Raw genomic sequence first — 18,061 nt, 5'->3', positions numbered from 1 at the left:
GCAGCCAGCTAGGTTGTACCTGGGAAGAATCCCTGCTTAGCTGCTGGTGCTCATTCCACCACACACTCAACACATGTTTAGTTTCCAGGCTACCTGTTTTTTCATTAGACCCGTGGTTCTCAACCTTCCTAATCCCAAGACGCGTTTATATAGTTCCCCATGTTGTGGTGAGCTCCAACCATACGATTATTCTTGTTGTTACTTCATAACTGGAATTTTGCCACTATTATAAATCTTGATGTAAATAAATATTTGATGTGCAGGAAAAAAAAAAAAGGATCTATCAGCTTTCTCTTAAGAAAAAAAAATCTGCTATCTTCGTTATAGAACCATCGTTCTGTGTGAACCCTACGGCACACATCAGATGCTTTTCTCCTCCCTGTGTGCTTAAGTTTCTGTGACTCCACAACTCTGACAATGTCTCCTGTGTTCCACAATCCAAAGGCTCCAACACAGCCGATATCGGTGTCCCACCCCGTTTGTGGCCCACTTAGACATGCAAGGGTCTTTTCTAACATTCAATCCTCAGTGCTTTTCTCTGCTTTAACTCTTGTCATTGGAACCCGTCTATGCAGGCTCTAAACCTACGAATGAACCTATTCAAACACCTGCCCTGTTAGGCGCAGTGAACCTTTAGTTTAACCCTTGCAACAACTCTCCAGGACAGGTAAACTCTTAACTTTACAGAAGGAACTGACAGAGGTGGAGAGAGGTCGTGACTTGTAGGGGTCCAACTCCATGTTCTCGGAGACTTTAGGGATGGGAGTCGGCTCAAGGGAAATAGGTCTTGCTGCGTTCAGAGGCCCCTGGGACTTGCTGAGTCACTTTGTCCCACCTGTCAATGCCAATCTCTGACAAGGAGAAATACCACAGAAGAGCAGACCTGACCGCAGGCAGAGGGGTAGACAGGCTGGCCCATGGCTGATGCCTCCATCCCAAAACTTGGAGAAGAAAAAGAAGCCACACCTTGCCCCAGTATCCTGCAGCTAGAGGAGCTCCTGAGGGCCGGGAGAGCCTCTTGTAGCAGAGTGGATGAAGTCTGGCCCAACGTTTTCATCGGAGATGCGTGAGTGGCTGCTGACAGGGTTGTAGGAGTCGGGCAAGAAGTGGCAATCCTTGAAATCTTTGCCTGAGGAGGTGGCTAGAGCAACAGAACTAGTTGCTTCTAACCTGCCCCAGGCCAGGAATTTTCTCCTGACTCCTAAATTCCAGGAGCGATTCGGTGACGAGTTTCTAACACTAGGGGGAGCCCGAGCGTTTTTTTGGGGGGTGGGGGGGAGCAAGATCTGAGAGACTTCCTGGCTGGAAGATCCCTGGGGTCTTCAGGCCCATCTTAAGACAACTAACCAGTCTGCAAAGCAACAACGTTTGGAATATAAAATGGTATAGACATAGATCATACTTTCTGGTCCCAGCTTGCCTCCAGTGGACACTGAGTGGGTGGAGAAGCCTGACTTAGGATGACTCAGAAAAGGTGTCACTGCTAACTATTTGTAGATTAGTAGCAGGTATGACGTGGTGACCAAGTGATCTAGATGATATTTATGAGTAGTAGGACACGTGGCACGAAGGGAGGGGCAGCTAGTTCTCGGGGCTGAAGCAATCTCTTCCTTCTTTCCTTTGCTGGGGGCAGGCTGCCCAAGACAGCAAAAAAGGTCAAAAATGTCCCTTGCAGCACCAACTTAACCAACAGAACTCCCTGAGGCTGGGACGGAGAGCTGCAGACTCAGCTCAGTACTGATGGTTCCTAGCTCCGCCTTTACCCTTATGGTTTCACCTTTCCCAAAGCAGAGTCAAACAAGCCTCCTTCAGGACCCAGAGACTCAGCCCCAATCCAGCCCCCCTTTCTGCCCTTCTCAGGACCACAGCTAATAACCGATTTAAGCTGTGGAAGTTGGGGATCACCCACGTGCTGAACGCCGCCCACGGAGGACTCTACTGTCAGGGGGGTCCTGACTTCTACGGCAGCAGTGTGAGCTACCTGGGGATCCCAGCCCACGACCTCCCTGATTTCAATATCAGCACCTACTTCTCCTCAGCAGCTGACTTCATCCACCGAGCCCTCACCATACCTGGAGGTAGGACCCAAGATGCAATAGGTCTGGAGAGGCTGGAGTCCTTATTGGAAGTTCATCTTGGGAAACAGCCGTGCCCCTTGGCTCTGTGACCCTGGACAAGCCAGTGTGTCTTTCTCTGGGTTTCTGTTTCCTCCAATGTTTTTATGACGAGGAATTTGGTAAGGTTCATGCTGCTTTGTAATAGCCGAAGCACTTTGACAGGTTTTTTTTTCTTCATTCATTCATCTGTCACCTGGTCATTATTCACCCCATGTCAAGGAAAGAACTCAATTCTAAGAAGCCAGCCTTGAGTAAGCCAGGGCATCTACTCTTGTAGAGCTTACTAATCAAACAGTGATGTATTCTGAATGTTACTGATATGAGAGAGCAGCCATGAAGAGCTCCACAAACACTCAAGCCAGAGCACCGTGGTGTTGGGAATTTCCCTCTACAACAATTTCCTTGGGACACATGCAGGAAGGGCCGATGGCTTTGTGATTCCAGTGACACCCTCAGTAGTGCGGAGAGCTGGTAGAGGAAGCCATGTCTGAGATGAGACTGGCTGGATGAGTAAAGGCTAGTCAGACCAAGATCAGGGGGAAGGGTCAGAGGTCGTGGCAACGCCAAGGAACTGCAAGTCAGCCTGTGTTCCTAGGGCTGAGGGCTGAGGTAGGCTCTGGCTGAGGTAAGGTGCAGGATGATGAATGGCTAGGCCTCAAAGGCTTCTGTAAGTCATGCTGAGGGTTTGGACTGAAGTTCAAGACTTTAGCAAAACAGCCGTGAGTCTACTCATTTGAAAGATCAGGACATTGAGGCCCATAAGAGATTGAGGAACTTGCCCCAGGTCCCATGATCCACCCAACACAGGTTCGGGAATGGACCTTGGGTGGGCTGGCTAGTAGAGAGGAGTCCTTCATCTGAGTGTCTTCCTCAGCTAAGGTGCTGGTGCACTGCGTGGTGGGCGTGAGCCGATCTGCCACACTGGTCCTGGCTTACCTCATGCTCCACCAGCAGCTGTCCTTGCAGCAGGCCATAATCACTGTGAGGGAGCGCCGATGGATCTTCCCCAATCGTGGCTTCCTCCGACAGCTCTGCCAGCTGGACCAGCAACTTCGGGGTGCAGGTCAGCGCTAAGGAGCCAGGTAAGGCAGGTCAAGGAAGCAAAGCTGAGTGTAGTTGGGAGCAAGATGTCAGTTGAGGGCCTGGACAGGGGGCCTGAGATGAAACGGATTAGCAGGGCTGTGTGTGCCTGGGGTCACAAGGGGCTGGTCTCCCCCTGTCCATCCAAGATTTCACCCGAGCCAGGCAGGCAAGCCTCCCACCTGGATTCATTAGATCTCCAGAGAATCAGAGAGATAGAAGAGCTCAGCAGATATGGCACTTGCCACACAAGCGTGGGAGCCTGAGTCTGAATCTCCAAGCTCGAATACAGCTGGACCTGTAGTGGGTGAGGGAGACACAGAAGAGTCCCTGGAAGTTAGAGGGCCTGGCATATGAAACGGAAGACAAAAAACCAAGATAGCCTATTTCAAATATGGTATAAGGCAAAGACACACACACACACACACACACACACACACACACACACACACAGATGTGGGGGTAGGGTGGATAAAAGAGAAAGAGGAGGAAGGAAAAGTTAGTGGAAGTCTTATGTGATATATGCACATTATACATATATATATGATATATTATATATGATATCTAATATATCATGTATACCATATATTAGATAGATAGATGGTATGTATATGTTGATATATGTTATATGTGATATATGATATATTATATAATTATATAGTATATATCATATATATATATATATATATATATATATATATATATGCACACACTTGCTTTTGAGTGCTGCCCAGTGTCTCCTGAGAGCCTATAGGACTTACCAAATTCCCAGAGAGCACAAAACGAGGCTGCATTGTCGCACACTTCCTATGAAATGTGCTGGTATTAGTGACCAAGGATGTGTTCCCCATGTAGATGGCACATTCACAGCCTGCTCTCCCCCGCCCCCAGACAGGAATGAGGCCCGTGACAGAGCAGCAGATTTTACAGCATGCCCTGTCACGCTGTTCCCTTAGCCTGGGATATCAGACACCCTGACTTCTGACCTCAGTGTCTCGCCCATCAGACAGCTGCTTTGGGGGAAGTTGGTTGAGCAGGGCTGCAACATTGCACAATTTGTCATGATATCCACAGAATCGTCTGTGTCATGAGGGCCCTCAGAGATTTGCAGTACACAGGCTGTGCAACTGTACCCAGCAACCCCATGGCTGAGGCCCTGAAGTGAGGGGGCTGTGAAGTGGGGATATCTCTCTCCATAAGCCAGGGATAGCAAGCCAACCCTCACTGTATGTGTTCCCATTCAATCTGGCAGAGAACTGAGAGGTGACAGACACAGGGTTAGGTAACAGCTCTTGCTCCTGTCCTAAAGTGCCAGCCAGCCTAGGCCTTCATTTACCTGCCTGTAATGTGAAGGTTCTTTCTCCTCCAGAGCCAGTCCTTCCTCTCTGCCACCAGGCTCTGCCAGTTTGCTACTCTTGCCCTGGCCCTGATGGCAGCCTTAGCCCAAGTGGACGCCCAGAAGATGAAAGGGGCCCAGCGTGGTGCTCACCATCGAACCCGCCACTCCAACAGCCTCCTCCAGCGTTCCACGTGCCTTCTCAGCCGCTATCTTCAGTCTCCACAGGTGGGATTGGGCTGTCTGTCAACTAGTCTTTGAGGCTCTTGTGACAGGGTCCCCAAGTTCTCTGATAGGGTCAGGGAGAATGGTTCTCAGTGTTCTCCCCGGATCTCCCTGAGGCTCAAGGATCTCAGCAGTGGCTGAGTCTTAGCTCCCAGGAGTTCAGTGGACATAAGGCTGAGGGTGTGTGTGTGTGTGTGTGTGTGTGTGTGTGTGTGTCTGGTAGTGCTAGAGAGCATTATTGTATGGGTATATGATTAGAGCATCTGGATTAAAAAGGATACTTTTTAATCTCAAATTCAGTGGGCCCTCACTAGGCAGACCTCTGGGGCACCTGTCTTTGAGGGAGAGACAGAGGGCAGTGGAGGGAGAGCTGCTCCTGGATAAAGCCACTGAGTGGACAGACCTGCTCCATAGTCCCTTGACAACTGTGTCTGTCTGTGCTGTGTCTATCTGTCTGTGTCTGTCTGTCTGTGCCTGACCGGAACCTGCCAGATGGTGAGCTTGCACTTCTCACACAGAAATAGAGGCTCCTAGACCTATGCTCTGATGTCCTTCTAGTATGTGCTTTGGCATAGTCTCATCTGTGTCTTCCAGCATAGATCCCTTCAGCTCTTTATCTCTGTCCTAGTTTTGGATAACCTCTGAAAGCCAAGGGATTTGGGGGTTGGGAGGTATTTGTTTGGGGCAAGCTGGAATGGTACTCAGGGTCTCAACCATACTAGATAAATGCACGACCATTGAATACCACCACCCTGTCCTGAAGAGAGGTGGTTTTCTGTTTTGTTGTATTGTGTTTTAGACAAAGTCTTACTGTGACTGTCCAAAACATCTGGCTAGCCTAGAACTCACTATGTAGACCAGGCTGGCCTTGAACTCACAGAGGTCTGCCTGTCTCTGCCCCTGCCTCTGCCTCCTGAGTAATGAGATTAAAGGTATATGCCACCATTCAGGCTCCAAGGGGAATTCTTAAGGTGGTTTGCTTGCTTTTCCTTTTCCCCACCCAGCTACCCAAATACACTCATACCACACACCGCAGGCAACCCTATGAGCTTCCTGTATCCTGAACATTAAGGATACATGTACAAGGAGAAAGGGTGAGGATAGGTTTGGGCCTCAGCCGTGGGGTTGCTGGGTCCAGTTGCACAGCCTGGGTTTAAGGAGGAAGTACCTGGCTGAGCCTGGGCTGACCAGGCCATGGGACCAATGGACAAGTTGGGAGTGGCAAGGAGAGGCAAAAGGGAGACGACAGCATGCTTTATAATTAAACTCAAATCAAAAAATAGAAACAGCATCAGGTGTGCGGAGCCAGGCGGCTAGAAGCCAGCGGCACAAGCTGTGGATCAGAGAAGACTACAGCCTGGGCAGGATCTCCCCACAGGTGGGTGAACAACCCTAAGCAGAGACCCCTGAGAATACTGGGTACTGGGGCCTGGGGCATCTATGCCTGCGTGTGTGGGCAACTGTGAGGATTGGGTTGGGGGACTCCAAATGGGTCAGAGGTAGAGGCACAGAACCCTGCCTCTCACCATCGTGTGACCTTGGGCAAACTGCTTTTATCTCTCTGAGGCTTGATTTTTCTCATCTGGAAAGTGGGGATGTTGATACTGCCTGCTTCGTGAGAGAACAGGGTGGACTCAGCGTGAAGACATGAGTCCTGGGCTCTGTCTGGTCTGTAATGTACTTCCTCGAGCTGGGAATATAATTATGAAACACAGAGATCCAGGTGAAAACTCCACAGGCCATAGCGATCTACCCTCTACAGGTCTTGGCTGAGCCCCGAAAGGATGAGACTGATTGGAGCAATGTCTATAGCGTAATGCCTCATTTATGTGGCACCTGCCCTGATGCAGGGCCTCTGGGAGGCACATCTCACTTATGATGTCATGGGAGTCTCCCAGCAGCTCCTGGTGAAGACTCAGGCTCACAGACTCCCACACAGGCCTGTCTCCCTCCAGAGATGCAGGGATGCAGACTGGGCAGAGACCACTGCAGTCTACCCTTGGCATTTACCTGCCAAAGTCTCTTTCCCAGACACCTCGATGTCCTACTGTGAGAACGCTAGCCCCACTTGGTCTGTGCTCCCTAAGAGAAGAGGGGAGACAGAGAGGGAACAGCAGAGGAGACCAGGAGAAATGTGTTCTGAGGTTACAGCTAAAGAGGTAGGTGGCAAACAGCTGCCATGTCCCAGGCTGCTGAGCAAGGCCGGAGGTATGCAGGGTGGTATTCTAGAAGGCTATCCTGGGACAAACTGAAAGACAGACAACAGAGAGCAAGCTAGAGATGCTACTAGTGCCAACAGAAGGTAAGTATGTGTAGCTCTGTATACAGTGGCAGTGTGGGCAAGAAAAACCACTGTCCACAGAAGCAACTTCTCCGCTGAAGTCACAGGGAAGTAGAAGCCAGGTAGCACTAGAGAGCCACAGGAGGACTATCATGAATGTGAACAGGGGCCTGATCCTACAGGACATTTAGCCATGGCTCCTTCTGACATAGCTGGGTCCTCCCTACACCAGGGGGTAGCAGAATCCCTGGGCTTTCTTTTTGGGGTGGGGGTGTGTGTGCCTAAAGCTTAATGAATGGCTCACTGAGTGAGCTGCTGGGCCTGGCTCTAATAGGTGAAGGGAACCCTCAGTGGACAAGAGCAGATAGCTGGGCTACATATAGCCCTAAGTAGGACCTGACCAGGAAACCCTAAGTCTAAGAAAAATCTTTCCTACAGGTCTGAGTTAGACCAGGGAAGTTAAGGACATCCCCTAATCCCCACCACCTAGCTCCTGGGACCCAGTTGTGCTGCCTAGCAGCCACTGGCCACGAGAGGGCAGACTTACCCCATGCCAAATTGAGCAGGCCTGTGAGGGGCCTACGGTTTCCCGAAATCCCTGTCTAGTTCCACTCCTAGCTGGAGGAGTCTAGCTTGTGGCCTCAGGCCAGAGTGGCTATTGGACTTCCCTGGATTCAGAGATCCTCCACCCTAATATTCCTTTCCCTGGTGTTACTTCATATAGATTCATTCCCTTCTCTTGCAGCCAGCAGAATACCAGAGAGCATAGAAAAGAAACTAAGGCCCAGACAGGAATGAAGAAAACTTGCCTAGGTCCCAGGATATATCCTTGTCAAATTTTAAGGGGGGTCTGTTCCCTAGGCATCTCTTCAGGTGGTCCCCATCTTCAGGACAAGTGTTTTCAATAGCAGAGACACCAAGGAGAGATGATAGGCCACTGCTCCTGTCCCCGAAGCTCAGGTCTGTCTTCATCTTGCCCCACATCCCCATTGGCTCACATGCATGGACCTGGAATTCTAGGCGCATAACAGCATTTGTGTTCTGGATGGAACCTGCTTTAGGACTGTTCCACTCAGCCTGCCCCTGCACCTAGTCCCCCATTCCTGGCCCCAGACCATGCCCTAGGTAGGTGGCAGGCCATTCAGCCTGCCAGAGAGGTCACAGAGGGGGATGAGGGAGAAAGGCCGGCCCTCTCTTCCACCCAGCTCATCATCCACTGGCTGGGTGAGTGTGGCCAAGCCAGTGGCCTCCTTGGTGCCCATTTCTTTTTCTGGTTTTGGCAGTGCCTGCCAGAGGGAAAAGACACTCTACCCAGTCTGTACCTTCTCGAGTTACTCTTTGAGGGGACCAGGGGTAGTTGACCAAGGTAGGTCCCCCTTCCCTCTAAGGCACCAGGCCCGGGTTCTGGTGCCTCTGACACCTCAGCTCTGCAAGGTCCCAGATGGACTAAGCCAGATGACTCCAGACATAACCCACTCCTTCCGGGTGAGGCCTGCACAGGTGTACTGGCCTGAACCACAAGGGTAAGGAGGAAAAAAGCCTGGGGCCTGTAAGTGGATGTGTAGCTCAGCCCTGACAGCTCCCTAGAGTAGACACACCAGTTGGTGACCACCCTCTGGCAACTGGAAGGCATGGGGAATGAACTGAAGGCAACACACTGGATATCAAGCCCAGGGTAGTCTTTAGCCATTTGTCATTGGTGTCGTTGAATGAACACCCAAGCTTCAGTGTGAAACATGGAACACAGCAAAAGGGATACAGCCTGCGTATGAGTGACACCAGCTCACTTGGTGTGAACAAGCTGACTGATGCCCACTTGTAGCTGGACTGTAACCCTGGACAGTGCTTTGACCTCCTCTAGCATCGGCCTTAGAAACAGCCAGGGTGGGAGCTACAGATGAGCTGCCTGGCTTTGGAGGGACATCCTGGGTCCTCTCCAAGAGCCTCCGCCAGCTGGGGTTTCCAATGACTTAAGGGGTATGATCTGCACAGATTAGCCCTACAGAGATTCCCCCATGGTCCCTAAGACCAACATTTCTAACAACCATTGCCTCAGGAAAGGTGCGCTTAGCGCCAATGGAATTGACAAGAGAGTTCTAGTTCTCCTTGTTCCCAGGGAAAAGGTTCCAGGTTCCAGCCCAGCTGAGCCGGTTAATAGCCTCATTCAGCATAGCTGAGGCTGGCCCCCACAGCATCCCACTGGCTCCTGGTACTGCAACACAGGCCTCCCTGTCCACTGGACCCACGCTTGGGGAGCCTGTTCCAGCTACTGTCCTGTTTACTCTGTTCCCAGAATGGACTCGCTACAGAAGCAGGAACTTCGGAGGCCAAAGATTCATGGGGCAGTCCAGGTGTCCCCCTACCAGCCACCCACACTGGCCTCTCTGCAGCGATTGCTGTGGGTCCGTCGGACTGCCACACTGACCCACATCAATGAGGTCTGGCCCAACCTTTTCTTGGGAGATGCGTAAGTAAGACCCATGTAGGGGTTTAGGTGGCTGATGGGTGGGAGTACCAGGATAAGCCTCCCCCAGATGGCCCACAGTGCTTCTCACCGCTGCCTGCACTTGTCTTTCTCATGTTTAAGTTTGGAAACATAAGTTTCATCTTTCAGGCTATGGAATAGAGAATTCCTTGTATCCTAGAAGTGACCCTTTTTAGTGGATAAACCATACTTCACGAGACAAAGCTCTCTCTCTTTTCTTCTTTTCTTCTTTTTTGAGACGAGATGTCAAGTACCCCTGGTTGGCTTGAATTCCCTATGTAGCTGAGGATACCTTGAGTTTCTGATACTCCAGCCTCTACCTACAAAGAGCTGGTTTTACAAGTGTGCATTGCCACCAGGCCTGTTCTATGCTGGTGATCAAACCCAGGGCTTGGCATGTACTAGGCAGGCGCTCTGCAAATTGAGCTGTGAACCTAGCCTGCCTGAAACCATCATCGTCCTCACTGACTCAGTCCCACTGGATGTCCTGGAACTCACGAGGTAGAATAGGCTGGCCTCAAACTCATAAAGATCCTCCTGCTTCTGCCTTCTAAGTGTATGCTATCATGGATCTCTCATTTTTATTGGTGTATATTCATTGTATATTGGGATGGGTTTAGCAGATTTTTCAAGATTTACTGTGTATTTGATCTTATTCACCTCCCTATTCTCTCCCCCATTTTCTTTCTTTCTTTCTTTTTTAAGATTTATTTATTTATTATATGTAAGTACACTGTAGCTATCTTCAGACACCTCAGAAGAGGGCATCAGATCTCATTACAGATGGTTGTGAGCCACCATGTGGTTGCTGGGATTTGAACTCAGGAGCTTTGGAAGAGCAGTCAGTGCTCTTAAACGCTGAGCCATCTCTCCAGCCCCCCCCCCATTTTCTTTTAAATTTGAGACTGGGTCTCATTGCAGCTAACTTGCAACTGTCTAGGAAGACTAGGTTAGCCTTGACCTTACAGAGACCCACCTTCCTCTGCCTGCAGAGCTGGGATTCAAGTCATGTACCGCTGTGTCTCCCCCCCAACCTGCCCCATGCTCTCCTTTTTTCTCTTTCTCACTCACTAGTTTGGTTCCTTCCACCAGACAATCTTGCTTCAGCTTTAGTGTCATATGTATGTAGTACATACGTGATTTTATGTAGCTATATAAAACCTAGGAGCTACACAGATTAGCAAATGCATGCTCTGTTCTGGGTCTGTGCTATTTCATTTGATATGACCACCATTTGCACCCAATTCAAAAGCAGCATTTATTTTTCTTTCTAGTTTTGCCTTAAATACTTCAGATATGCCTTTTGCCAGCCTTCTAAAGATAGAACAAAAAATATTTAAATTTTACCTTATGTGGTTAAGGCAATGGCTCAGCAGTTAAGAGCACTGACTGCTTTCGCAAAGGGTCTGGGTTTGGGTCCCAGCACCTGCACGGCAGCTCACAACTGCCTGCAACTGCAGTTCCAGGGAATCTGATGCCTTCTTCTGGCTTCCACAGGCTCCTGCATGCACATGGTAGACACATATACACATACATTTAAAAAAATATTTTGGACCCTGGAAAGATGGCTCAGTGGTTAAGAGCACTGAGTGCTGGCTGGTGAGATGGCTCAGCGGGTTAAGGGCACTGACTGCTCTCCCAGAGGTCCTGAGTTCAATTCCCAGCAACCACATGGTGGCTCACGACCATCTGTAATGAGATTCGATGCCCTCTTCTGGTGTGTCTGAAGACAGCTACAGTGTACTCACTTTAAATAGATAGATATCTAGATAGGTAGATAGATAGATAGATATCTAGATAGATAGATATCTAGATAGATAGATATCTAGATAGATAGATATCTAGATAGGTAGATATCTAGATAGATAGATAGATAGATAGGTAGGTAGATAGATAGATAGGTAGATAGATAGATAGATAGATAGATAGATAGATAGATAGATAGATAGATAGATAGATCTTTTTTAAAAAATCTTTTGGGGGCTGGGGATGTGGCTAAGCTTGTAAAGCATTTGCCTAGCAAGCACAGATCCATGTGTTCAGTCCCCAGCATGGCATAAGGACTGAGGATGATGGCACACAGCTGTCAAAGGCAGATCTGGGCGTGGTGTGCGCAGCCGCATCGGGAGTCTAGGCCAGCGCGCACTCCATGAGATCCTGCCTCAAAACAAAACCAAAACCAAAACTTTTTCTTTGTGTGTGTATGCACACATATGTTTTTGTGTGTGAACACAGGTGCATATGTGCCACAGGGCACATGTGGAGGACAGGGAGCACATCCGCTGCCTCACTGTCCACAGCTGGACATGCCGGACTAGCTGGCCCATCAGCTACCGGGAATGTTCCTGTCTCTGCCACCAATCTCATTGCAGGAGCAGTGGCAGATTACAGGTGCTCACTACTGCAGCTGGTGTTTATGTGGATGCTAAGAATCTGAACTCAGGTGCCCACACTTGTGTGGCAAATAGCCTATCTCTGTGTACTTCGTGGACAGCATCAGTTGCTTAAAATCGTGCAACACAATGTATTGTGTAGCTGCAGCTCAATTTTAGTGTTGTATAATCTACTGTATGATGACATCATGAATAGCCCATTTGCACAGATCCCATTTTTAACTACTATCACAATTCTAGGAGTGGTTAGGACAGGTATGCTGGGAAAATATATAAAGTTTCCAAGGTTTCTCTGATAGGGGCAGGAGAGATGGCTCGGAGATTTAGAGCACTGACTGCTCTTTCAGAGGACCTGGATTCCATTCCCAGCACCCACACAGCAGCTCACAACTGTCTGTAACTCCATTTCTAGAGGATCCAGTACACTTACACAGACATGCATACAAACAAAATACCACTGAACATAAACATATTCTAATTTTTAAAAGAAAATATAGACTAAATATATAGAAAAAATTACATTTTTTTCTTTGTATTTAGAATTCATTGGGCTAGGGAGATGGCTCAACAACTGAGAGCCCTGGCTGCTCCTCCAGAGGTCCAAAGTTCAATTCCCAGCACTCACATAGCCACTCACAACCATCTATAACTGCTCCCATGGGGTCCAAAGCCATCTTCTGGTGTGCAGATATACACGCAGACAAAACACCCATCTATATACATGAATGAACTTAATCAGAATTAAATTAAAGCATAGATTAATATCTAGCTAACAGTAGTTCTCTTTTTCACAGAGATAAAAATCCTTGTAGACTTTTAAAAAGTGCATGTGTGCTTTTTCACAATGCTATTTTTGGTAAAACTGCCACCACTTTGTAATCCTGCTTTTGAGATGTGCTTTATATAGAAAGCTTTTTAAATTAATCACACTACATATTTAAAAAGTCCTATAACATTCTGTTTTATATCCTGTATCTTCACAGGTTCTCGATAAAACATAAACATCCTCCCCTGTTTACCTGCATTTACCACATTTTAGTGATTTGTGGCATTTCATAATTTAGATACATAGGAAATTGTTTTGCCTGAGGGGTTTGTTCCGTGTTCCCCTGTGGATATCAAACTGAAAACGGTGCCAAAAGCTCATAATATATGCTGCGGCTTCCCCTACTAATGTATACCTTTGAAAAGTTTAATTTGTAAGTTAGATTAAGTAACACTAATAATAACAAAATGGAGTAATTTTCTATATTAAGTGAGGGCTAATTGAACACAGACCTTCCCATGATACCATGTTAGTCAGTCTCCTAACTGTGATAGCCAGTAATTAACAGGTAAAGTAGCATATGGTGTGTGTATCCACTGCCAAAGGCTTGTCCTTGTTTCAGTGTGCTTTCTGTCACTGTGAAAAACATTGACAACAAAACCAACTTGGGTGGAAGATTTTATTGGATTACAGTTAGAGTTGATCATCAGAAGCCAAGGCAGGAGCTTGAAGCAGGAACCATGACTTGCCTCCTAACTTGCCTCCGCGGGCTAGCTTAGCTACTGTTCTCATACAGCGCAGGCCCACCTGCTAGGGATGACCACACTGGGCTGCATCCTCCTACATCAACTAAAAAATACCCGAGAAACACGTCCAGAGCCAGCCCAGTGGTAGCAATTTCTCAATTGAGGTTTCCTCTACATAGACCTGTAAAGTTGATTATTACTGCTAGCTAAGACAGCCTTGGGTACATCATAGCAGGACAGTACAAAATTTAAATTCTATTAGTTTACCTATAGAATTTAGATTTTTTTTTAAATTGAAGTCATAGTTGACTGGGGGTAAATGAAACTGTAAAAAGTAAAACCATAGATAAACAAGGATTACTGTACCATACTTAAGGGTTTTTTCTGTCAAAAAATGTTTCTTTCTGCCAGGCAGTGGTGGTGCACACCTTTAATTCCAGCACTTGGGAGGCAGAGGCAGGTGGATTTCTGAGTTCAAGGCCAGCCTGGTCTACAGAGTGAGCTCCAGGACAGCCAGAGCTACACAGAGAAACCCTGTCTCAAAAACAAACAAACAAACAAACCAAAAAAGAAAAATGTTTCTTTCTCTAATATTTTGGTTTTCAATATTATTAAATTTGGCTTATATAATGTCTGTCAGCACGTTTAGAATTCTTCCCTTTAATCTGTTCCTAGAAAAAAGTGTTTATATAAAGCATAGACACTTTTCTAAGGTTTTTGATGCATGTAGCTAAACTTCCATTCAGGAAGTTTCCGGGGGGGGGAGGGGGGGGTTCAGAGCAGTGGTTCTCCAACTGTGGATCACAACCCCTTTGACAAACCTCAATCTCCAAAAACATTCACATTGTAGTTCACAGCAGTAGAAAAATTACAGTTATGAAGTCACAATGAAAATAATTCTATGGTTGGGGGGGGGTCACCATAATATGAGGAACTGTATTAAAGGGTCGTGGTGTCTGGAAGGCTGAGAACCACTGCTCTGGAGGACCTCTTTTATCACCAGGGCAGTTCACTGTTTCGTCTTGACACTTGCAGGAGAACAGAGGGTGAGGGGTAAGTTCCAATGCAGTGAGATCCACTCCCCCCCCCCCCACTACCCTAACTTGCCACGTGCCCTTCTCTCAGGTATGCTGCCAGAGACAAGGGTCGTCTAATCCAGCTGGGTATTACCCATGTTGTGAATGTGGCTGCGGGCAAGTTCCAGGTGGACACAGGTGCCAAGTTCTACCGTGGAACACCTCTGGAGTACTATGGCATTGAGGCTGATGACAACCCCTTCTTTGACCTCAGCGTCCACTTTCTGCCTGTTGCTCGTTACATCAGAGATGCCCTCAATATTCCCCGAAGTAAGCTGCTGCAGAAGGGGTCGGGCTGGGGTCAGGGTGGGATGAGGAGCTATTTCTCCAGGAGTCTTGATGGGTAGGGAGCCCACAGCACCAACTCCATCAGAGGACCTCCCACTTTAAGGACCAGATGGCTATTACCAGTCAATGATTGGTACATTATGGAAACCAGTGATTTCAGATATAACTAAGGTTCAGCATGGGGGTTGGAGAGATGGCTCAGTTAGGCATGAGGATGGCATGTGCAGGCATGAGGATCTGGGTTCAATCCCTGGAACCCACATGGAAAAGGCAGGCATAGTAATGAGTGCCTGAAACTCCAGCTTTAGGTAGATGCAAATAGGGAATCTGAGGCTCACTGTCAGGGCAGTGACTCACAGTATGTCCAGGCCAGTGAGAGACCCCAGCTCAAAAAATGAAAAGTGGACAGAGCCTGAGGAGAAACACCCAGAGCTGACTCCTGGCCTTCATATATGCATGTGCACACACGCATGCACACCTATACTCTCATGTACCACCATACCACCACACACACACACACACACACACCACATGCACACACACACCACATGCTCACACCATCCACTGTGATTACCAGGGATAACCATACCCTTTAGAAAGAAGCCAGACACTATGCAGAAATCACAAGACCTTGCAAAGACTCTTGGGTAAGCACCCCGGAGAGGAGACATAAGTGAAAGGCTTTATGGGCAAGAGGGAGCAAGCAGGACCAAGGGGAAAGAAAGAGGATATTCCCTGTGATGTAAATCCAAAGGGTTTCGGAAGTTTGGTGACCCTCACCTAGAGTTGCAATGGCTACCAGAGAAAGCCCCTCTGGACCAGAGAAGGGGTCCAGCTGCTCACTTTACCCTTAAACTCAGTTGTCGTGTGACCTTGAGCTTCCGTTGCCTTATCTGACAGTGAAGACAGTATCAGTTTTCCAGTGTTGAGATAGGTGGATGGAAGGGATGACCAGAGATGTCCCTTCTTCCCAAAGGTGAGATGGGTACAAGTGGCCAACGCTAGCTTGGGTCTTCCTACAGGCCGAGTGCTGGTCCACTGCGCTATGGGGGTGAGTCGCTCTGCCACAATTGTCTTGGCCTTCCTCATGATCTTCGAGAACATGACACTGGTAGATGCCATCCAGACGGTGCAGGCCCACCGAGATATCTGTCCCAACTCAGGCTTCCTCCGACAGCTCCAGGTTCTGGACAACAGGCTGAGGCGGGAAACAGGAAGACTCTGAATTAGGGAGCACCTGAGGCCCTGACCCCTCCATCCAGCGTGGCCTAACCTGACCTACCTGGCCCTGGGAATGGTAGCCTCTGCTGTTTCCAGAGATCCTGAGATGGTACCAGCAAGTCAGGGCTCCGCTGAGGCAGAGGCAGGGTGGGCTGGGTGGCACCCCTCAGCAAGTGGAGTCCCCTGACACAGTACAGAAATTCTTTATGCAGAAGAAATTTCAGACTGTCTCTATAATAAAAGGTTCATCATAATAAAGCTGGTTTGTATGACAGTGACTTTATTCTCACGAAGGCCACAAGCCTCAGGATGGCTTGCCAGCTCTGACTCAGTAGCCTGGAGGAGGAGGGAGCCTGCCGACACAGCAAGGCCAACTGAGGACAGTGAGTAGGTGGGGATCAGTTAGAAATAATGTTCTGGGTTCAAAAGAAGGTTTGGTGCAGGGCTGCGGACCAGGCAACTAATTCCTCATCTTGTGTTTGTCACACCCTCACCCAAGGCTGAGGCTGTCTGTTTTTGTTTGTTTGTTTGTTTTAAGTTCCAAGTGTCATATCCTCTCTGGACCACAATCAAAACTCAAAATTAGAGTGCAAGCCCTGGCGACCTGAGCTCATCTTTTGCCTTCTAAAGATGAAGAGAAAGAATGGAGGCCAGGAGTGCGGAATGATTTCCACAGTCATGCCAGGGCAGATACACACACGCTAATTCATCATGCCTGTGCACAGTAGTAATAAATAAAATCAAGCTTATTTTTAAAAGTAAATTGATGCCAAGTGAGAGACAGCTGGACAGGTAAAGGTATATGCTGCCAAACCCAGTGACCTGAGTTCAATCCCTGAGACCCATCCAAATTCCACAAATTATCCTCTCACCCCCGTACGCTTACTGTGACATGAATGCATCCCCCCCCCCCAAAGAACCCATAAATGAGTGTAATAGCAAAAAAGAACAGTCTCAAAACGTAATTTAAAAACTGAGTGTTGGTGCTGGGGTATAGGGCAGGGATGGGACACTGGGATGGAGCACTGGCCTAGGGTATGTAAACCTCCGGGTGTGATCCATGGCACCATAAGCAACACAACAGCAAGGCACAGCAGCTTATACCTGTAGACCTAGCATTGGGGCTGGAGAGCTGAGCAGATTCAAGGCGAGCCTAGACATAGTAAATTCCAGGCCAGGGGCTGGGAAGTCCTCAGTTGGTAGAGTGTTTCCCTAGTGCACATGGGGCTCTAGGCTTGATGCCCAGTGTCTTAGGGTTTCTCTTGCCGTGAAGAGACACCATGACCATGGCCACTCTTACACAGAAAACATTCATTTGGGGCTGGCTTTCGGATTAAGCAGCTGTATCCATTACCATCATGGTGGAAAGAATGGTGGCAGGCAGGCAGACATGATGCTGGAGAAGAAACTGAGTGTTCTACATCTGGATCACCAGGCAGCAGGGAGAGAGAATGACACGGCCTGGTTTGAGCAACTGAAATCTCAAAGCCCACCTTCACAGTGACACACTTCTGCAACAAAGCCACACCCATTCCAACAAGGCCACACCTCCTAATAATGCCACTTCCTATGAGCTATGAATTTTCATTCCAATCATCTCGCCCAGCATGATATAAACCTGTGTGCCCGTGTATCACAGCCCTTGGGAGGTAGAGGCAGGGTTAGAAAGTTCGAAGTCATCCGCAGGACATAGTGAGCGTGAAACTGGCCTGGGCTACATGAGAAAAGGAAGAACAAAAACAGTACAGAAGGGCTGGAGAGATGGCTCAGTGGGTAAGAGCACTGACTGCTCTACCAGAGGTCCTGAGTTCAATTCCCAGCAACCACATGGTGGCTCACAACCATCTGTAATGAGATCCAATTGCCCTCTTCTGGTGTTTCTGAAGAGAGCTACAGTGTACTCTTATAAACAAAATAAATGTTAAAAAGAGAGAAAGAAAGAAAGAAAGAAAGAAAGAAAGAAAGAAAGAAAGAAAGAAAGAAAGAAAGAAAGAAAGAAAGAAAGAGAAAGAAAGAAAGAAAGAAAAAAAAAGAAAGAACAGTACAG

General features: G+C 48.2%; 2 protein-coding genes across 4 annotated transcripts; both read left to right on the top strand.

Annotated features, from left to right (window-relative positions):
• Positions 1-917: 917 nt before the first annotated feature.
• Positions 918-2,167, top strand: Dusp13a (dual specificity phosphatase 13A). Its single transcript, XM_021182524.3, has 2 exons — positions 918-1,066; positions 1,861-2,167. Exons 1-2 carry the CDS (start codon positions 918-920, stop codon positions 2,165-2,167), a joined length of 456 nt encoding a protein of 151 aa, XP_021038183.2.
• A 930-nt stretch (positions 2,168-3,097) lies between these two features.
• Dusp13b (dual specificity phosphatase 13B) lies at positions 3,098-16,251 on the top strand. Of its 3 annotated transcripts, XM_029468735.2 has the most exons (6): positions 3,098-3,199; positions 4,567-4,761; positions 6,042-6,136; positions 9,333-9,506; positions 14,555-14,775; positions 15,816-16,251. In XM_029468735.2, exons 1-6 carry the CDS (start codon positions 3,113-3,115, stop codon positions 16,016-16,018), a joined length of 975 nt encoding a protein of 324 aa, XP_029324595.2. In that variant the 5' UTR covers positions 3,098-3,112; the 3' UTR covers positions 16,019-16,251. The 3 variants fall into 3 exon arrangements, with proteins under 3 accessions (XP_029324595.2, XP_021037720.1, XP_085685041.1); XM_021182061.2 differs by lacking the exons at positions 3,098-3,199; positions 4,567-4,761; positions 6,042-6,136 and adding an exon at positions 6,673-6,917; XM_085828915.1 differs by lacking the exons at positions 3,098-3,199; positions 4,567-4,761; positions 6,042-6,136 and adding an exon at positions 8,111-8,562.
• Positions 16,252-18,061: the final 1,810 nt, after the last annotated feature.

The sequence above is a fragment of the Mus caroli genome, unplaced genomic scaffold, assembly GCF_978045245.1.
Source record: "Mus caroli unplaced genomic scaffold, Mus_caroli_1 scaffold_12, whole genome shotgun sequence".
In the NCBI taxonomy this organism is placed as follows: domain Eukaryota; kingdom Metazoa; phylum Chordata; class Mammalia; order Rodentia; family Muridae; genus Mus; species Mus caroli.
This window is presented reverse-complemented; position numbering and strand designations above follow the sequence as displayed.

Coding starts and splice junctions, on each gene's coding strand:
- Dusp13a (XM_021182524.3), top strand. CDS start 918: ATGGCTGATGCCTCCATCCCAAAACTTGGAGAAGAAAAAGAAGCCACA. Junction 1,067..1,860: donor AACGTTTTCATCGGAGATGC/GTGAGTGGCTGC, acceptor TGCCCTTCTCAG/GACCACAGCTAATAACCGAT.
- Dusp13b (XM_029468735.2), top strand. CDS start 3,113: ATGGATCTTCCCCAATCGTGGCTTCCTCCGACAGCTCTGCCAGCTGGA. Junction 3,200..4,566: donor GGTCAGCGCTAAGGAGCCAG/GTAAGGCAGGTC, acceptor TTTCTCCTCCAG/AGCCAGTCCTTCCTCTCTGC. Junction 14,776..15,815: donor TGCCCTCAATATTCCCCGAA/GTAAGCTGCTGC, acceptor GTCTTCCTACAG/GCCGAGTGCTGGTCCACTGC.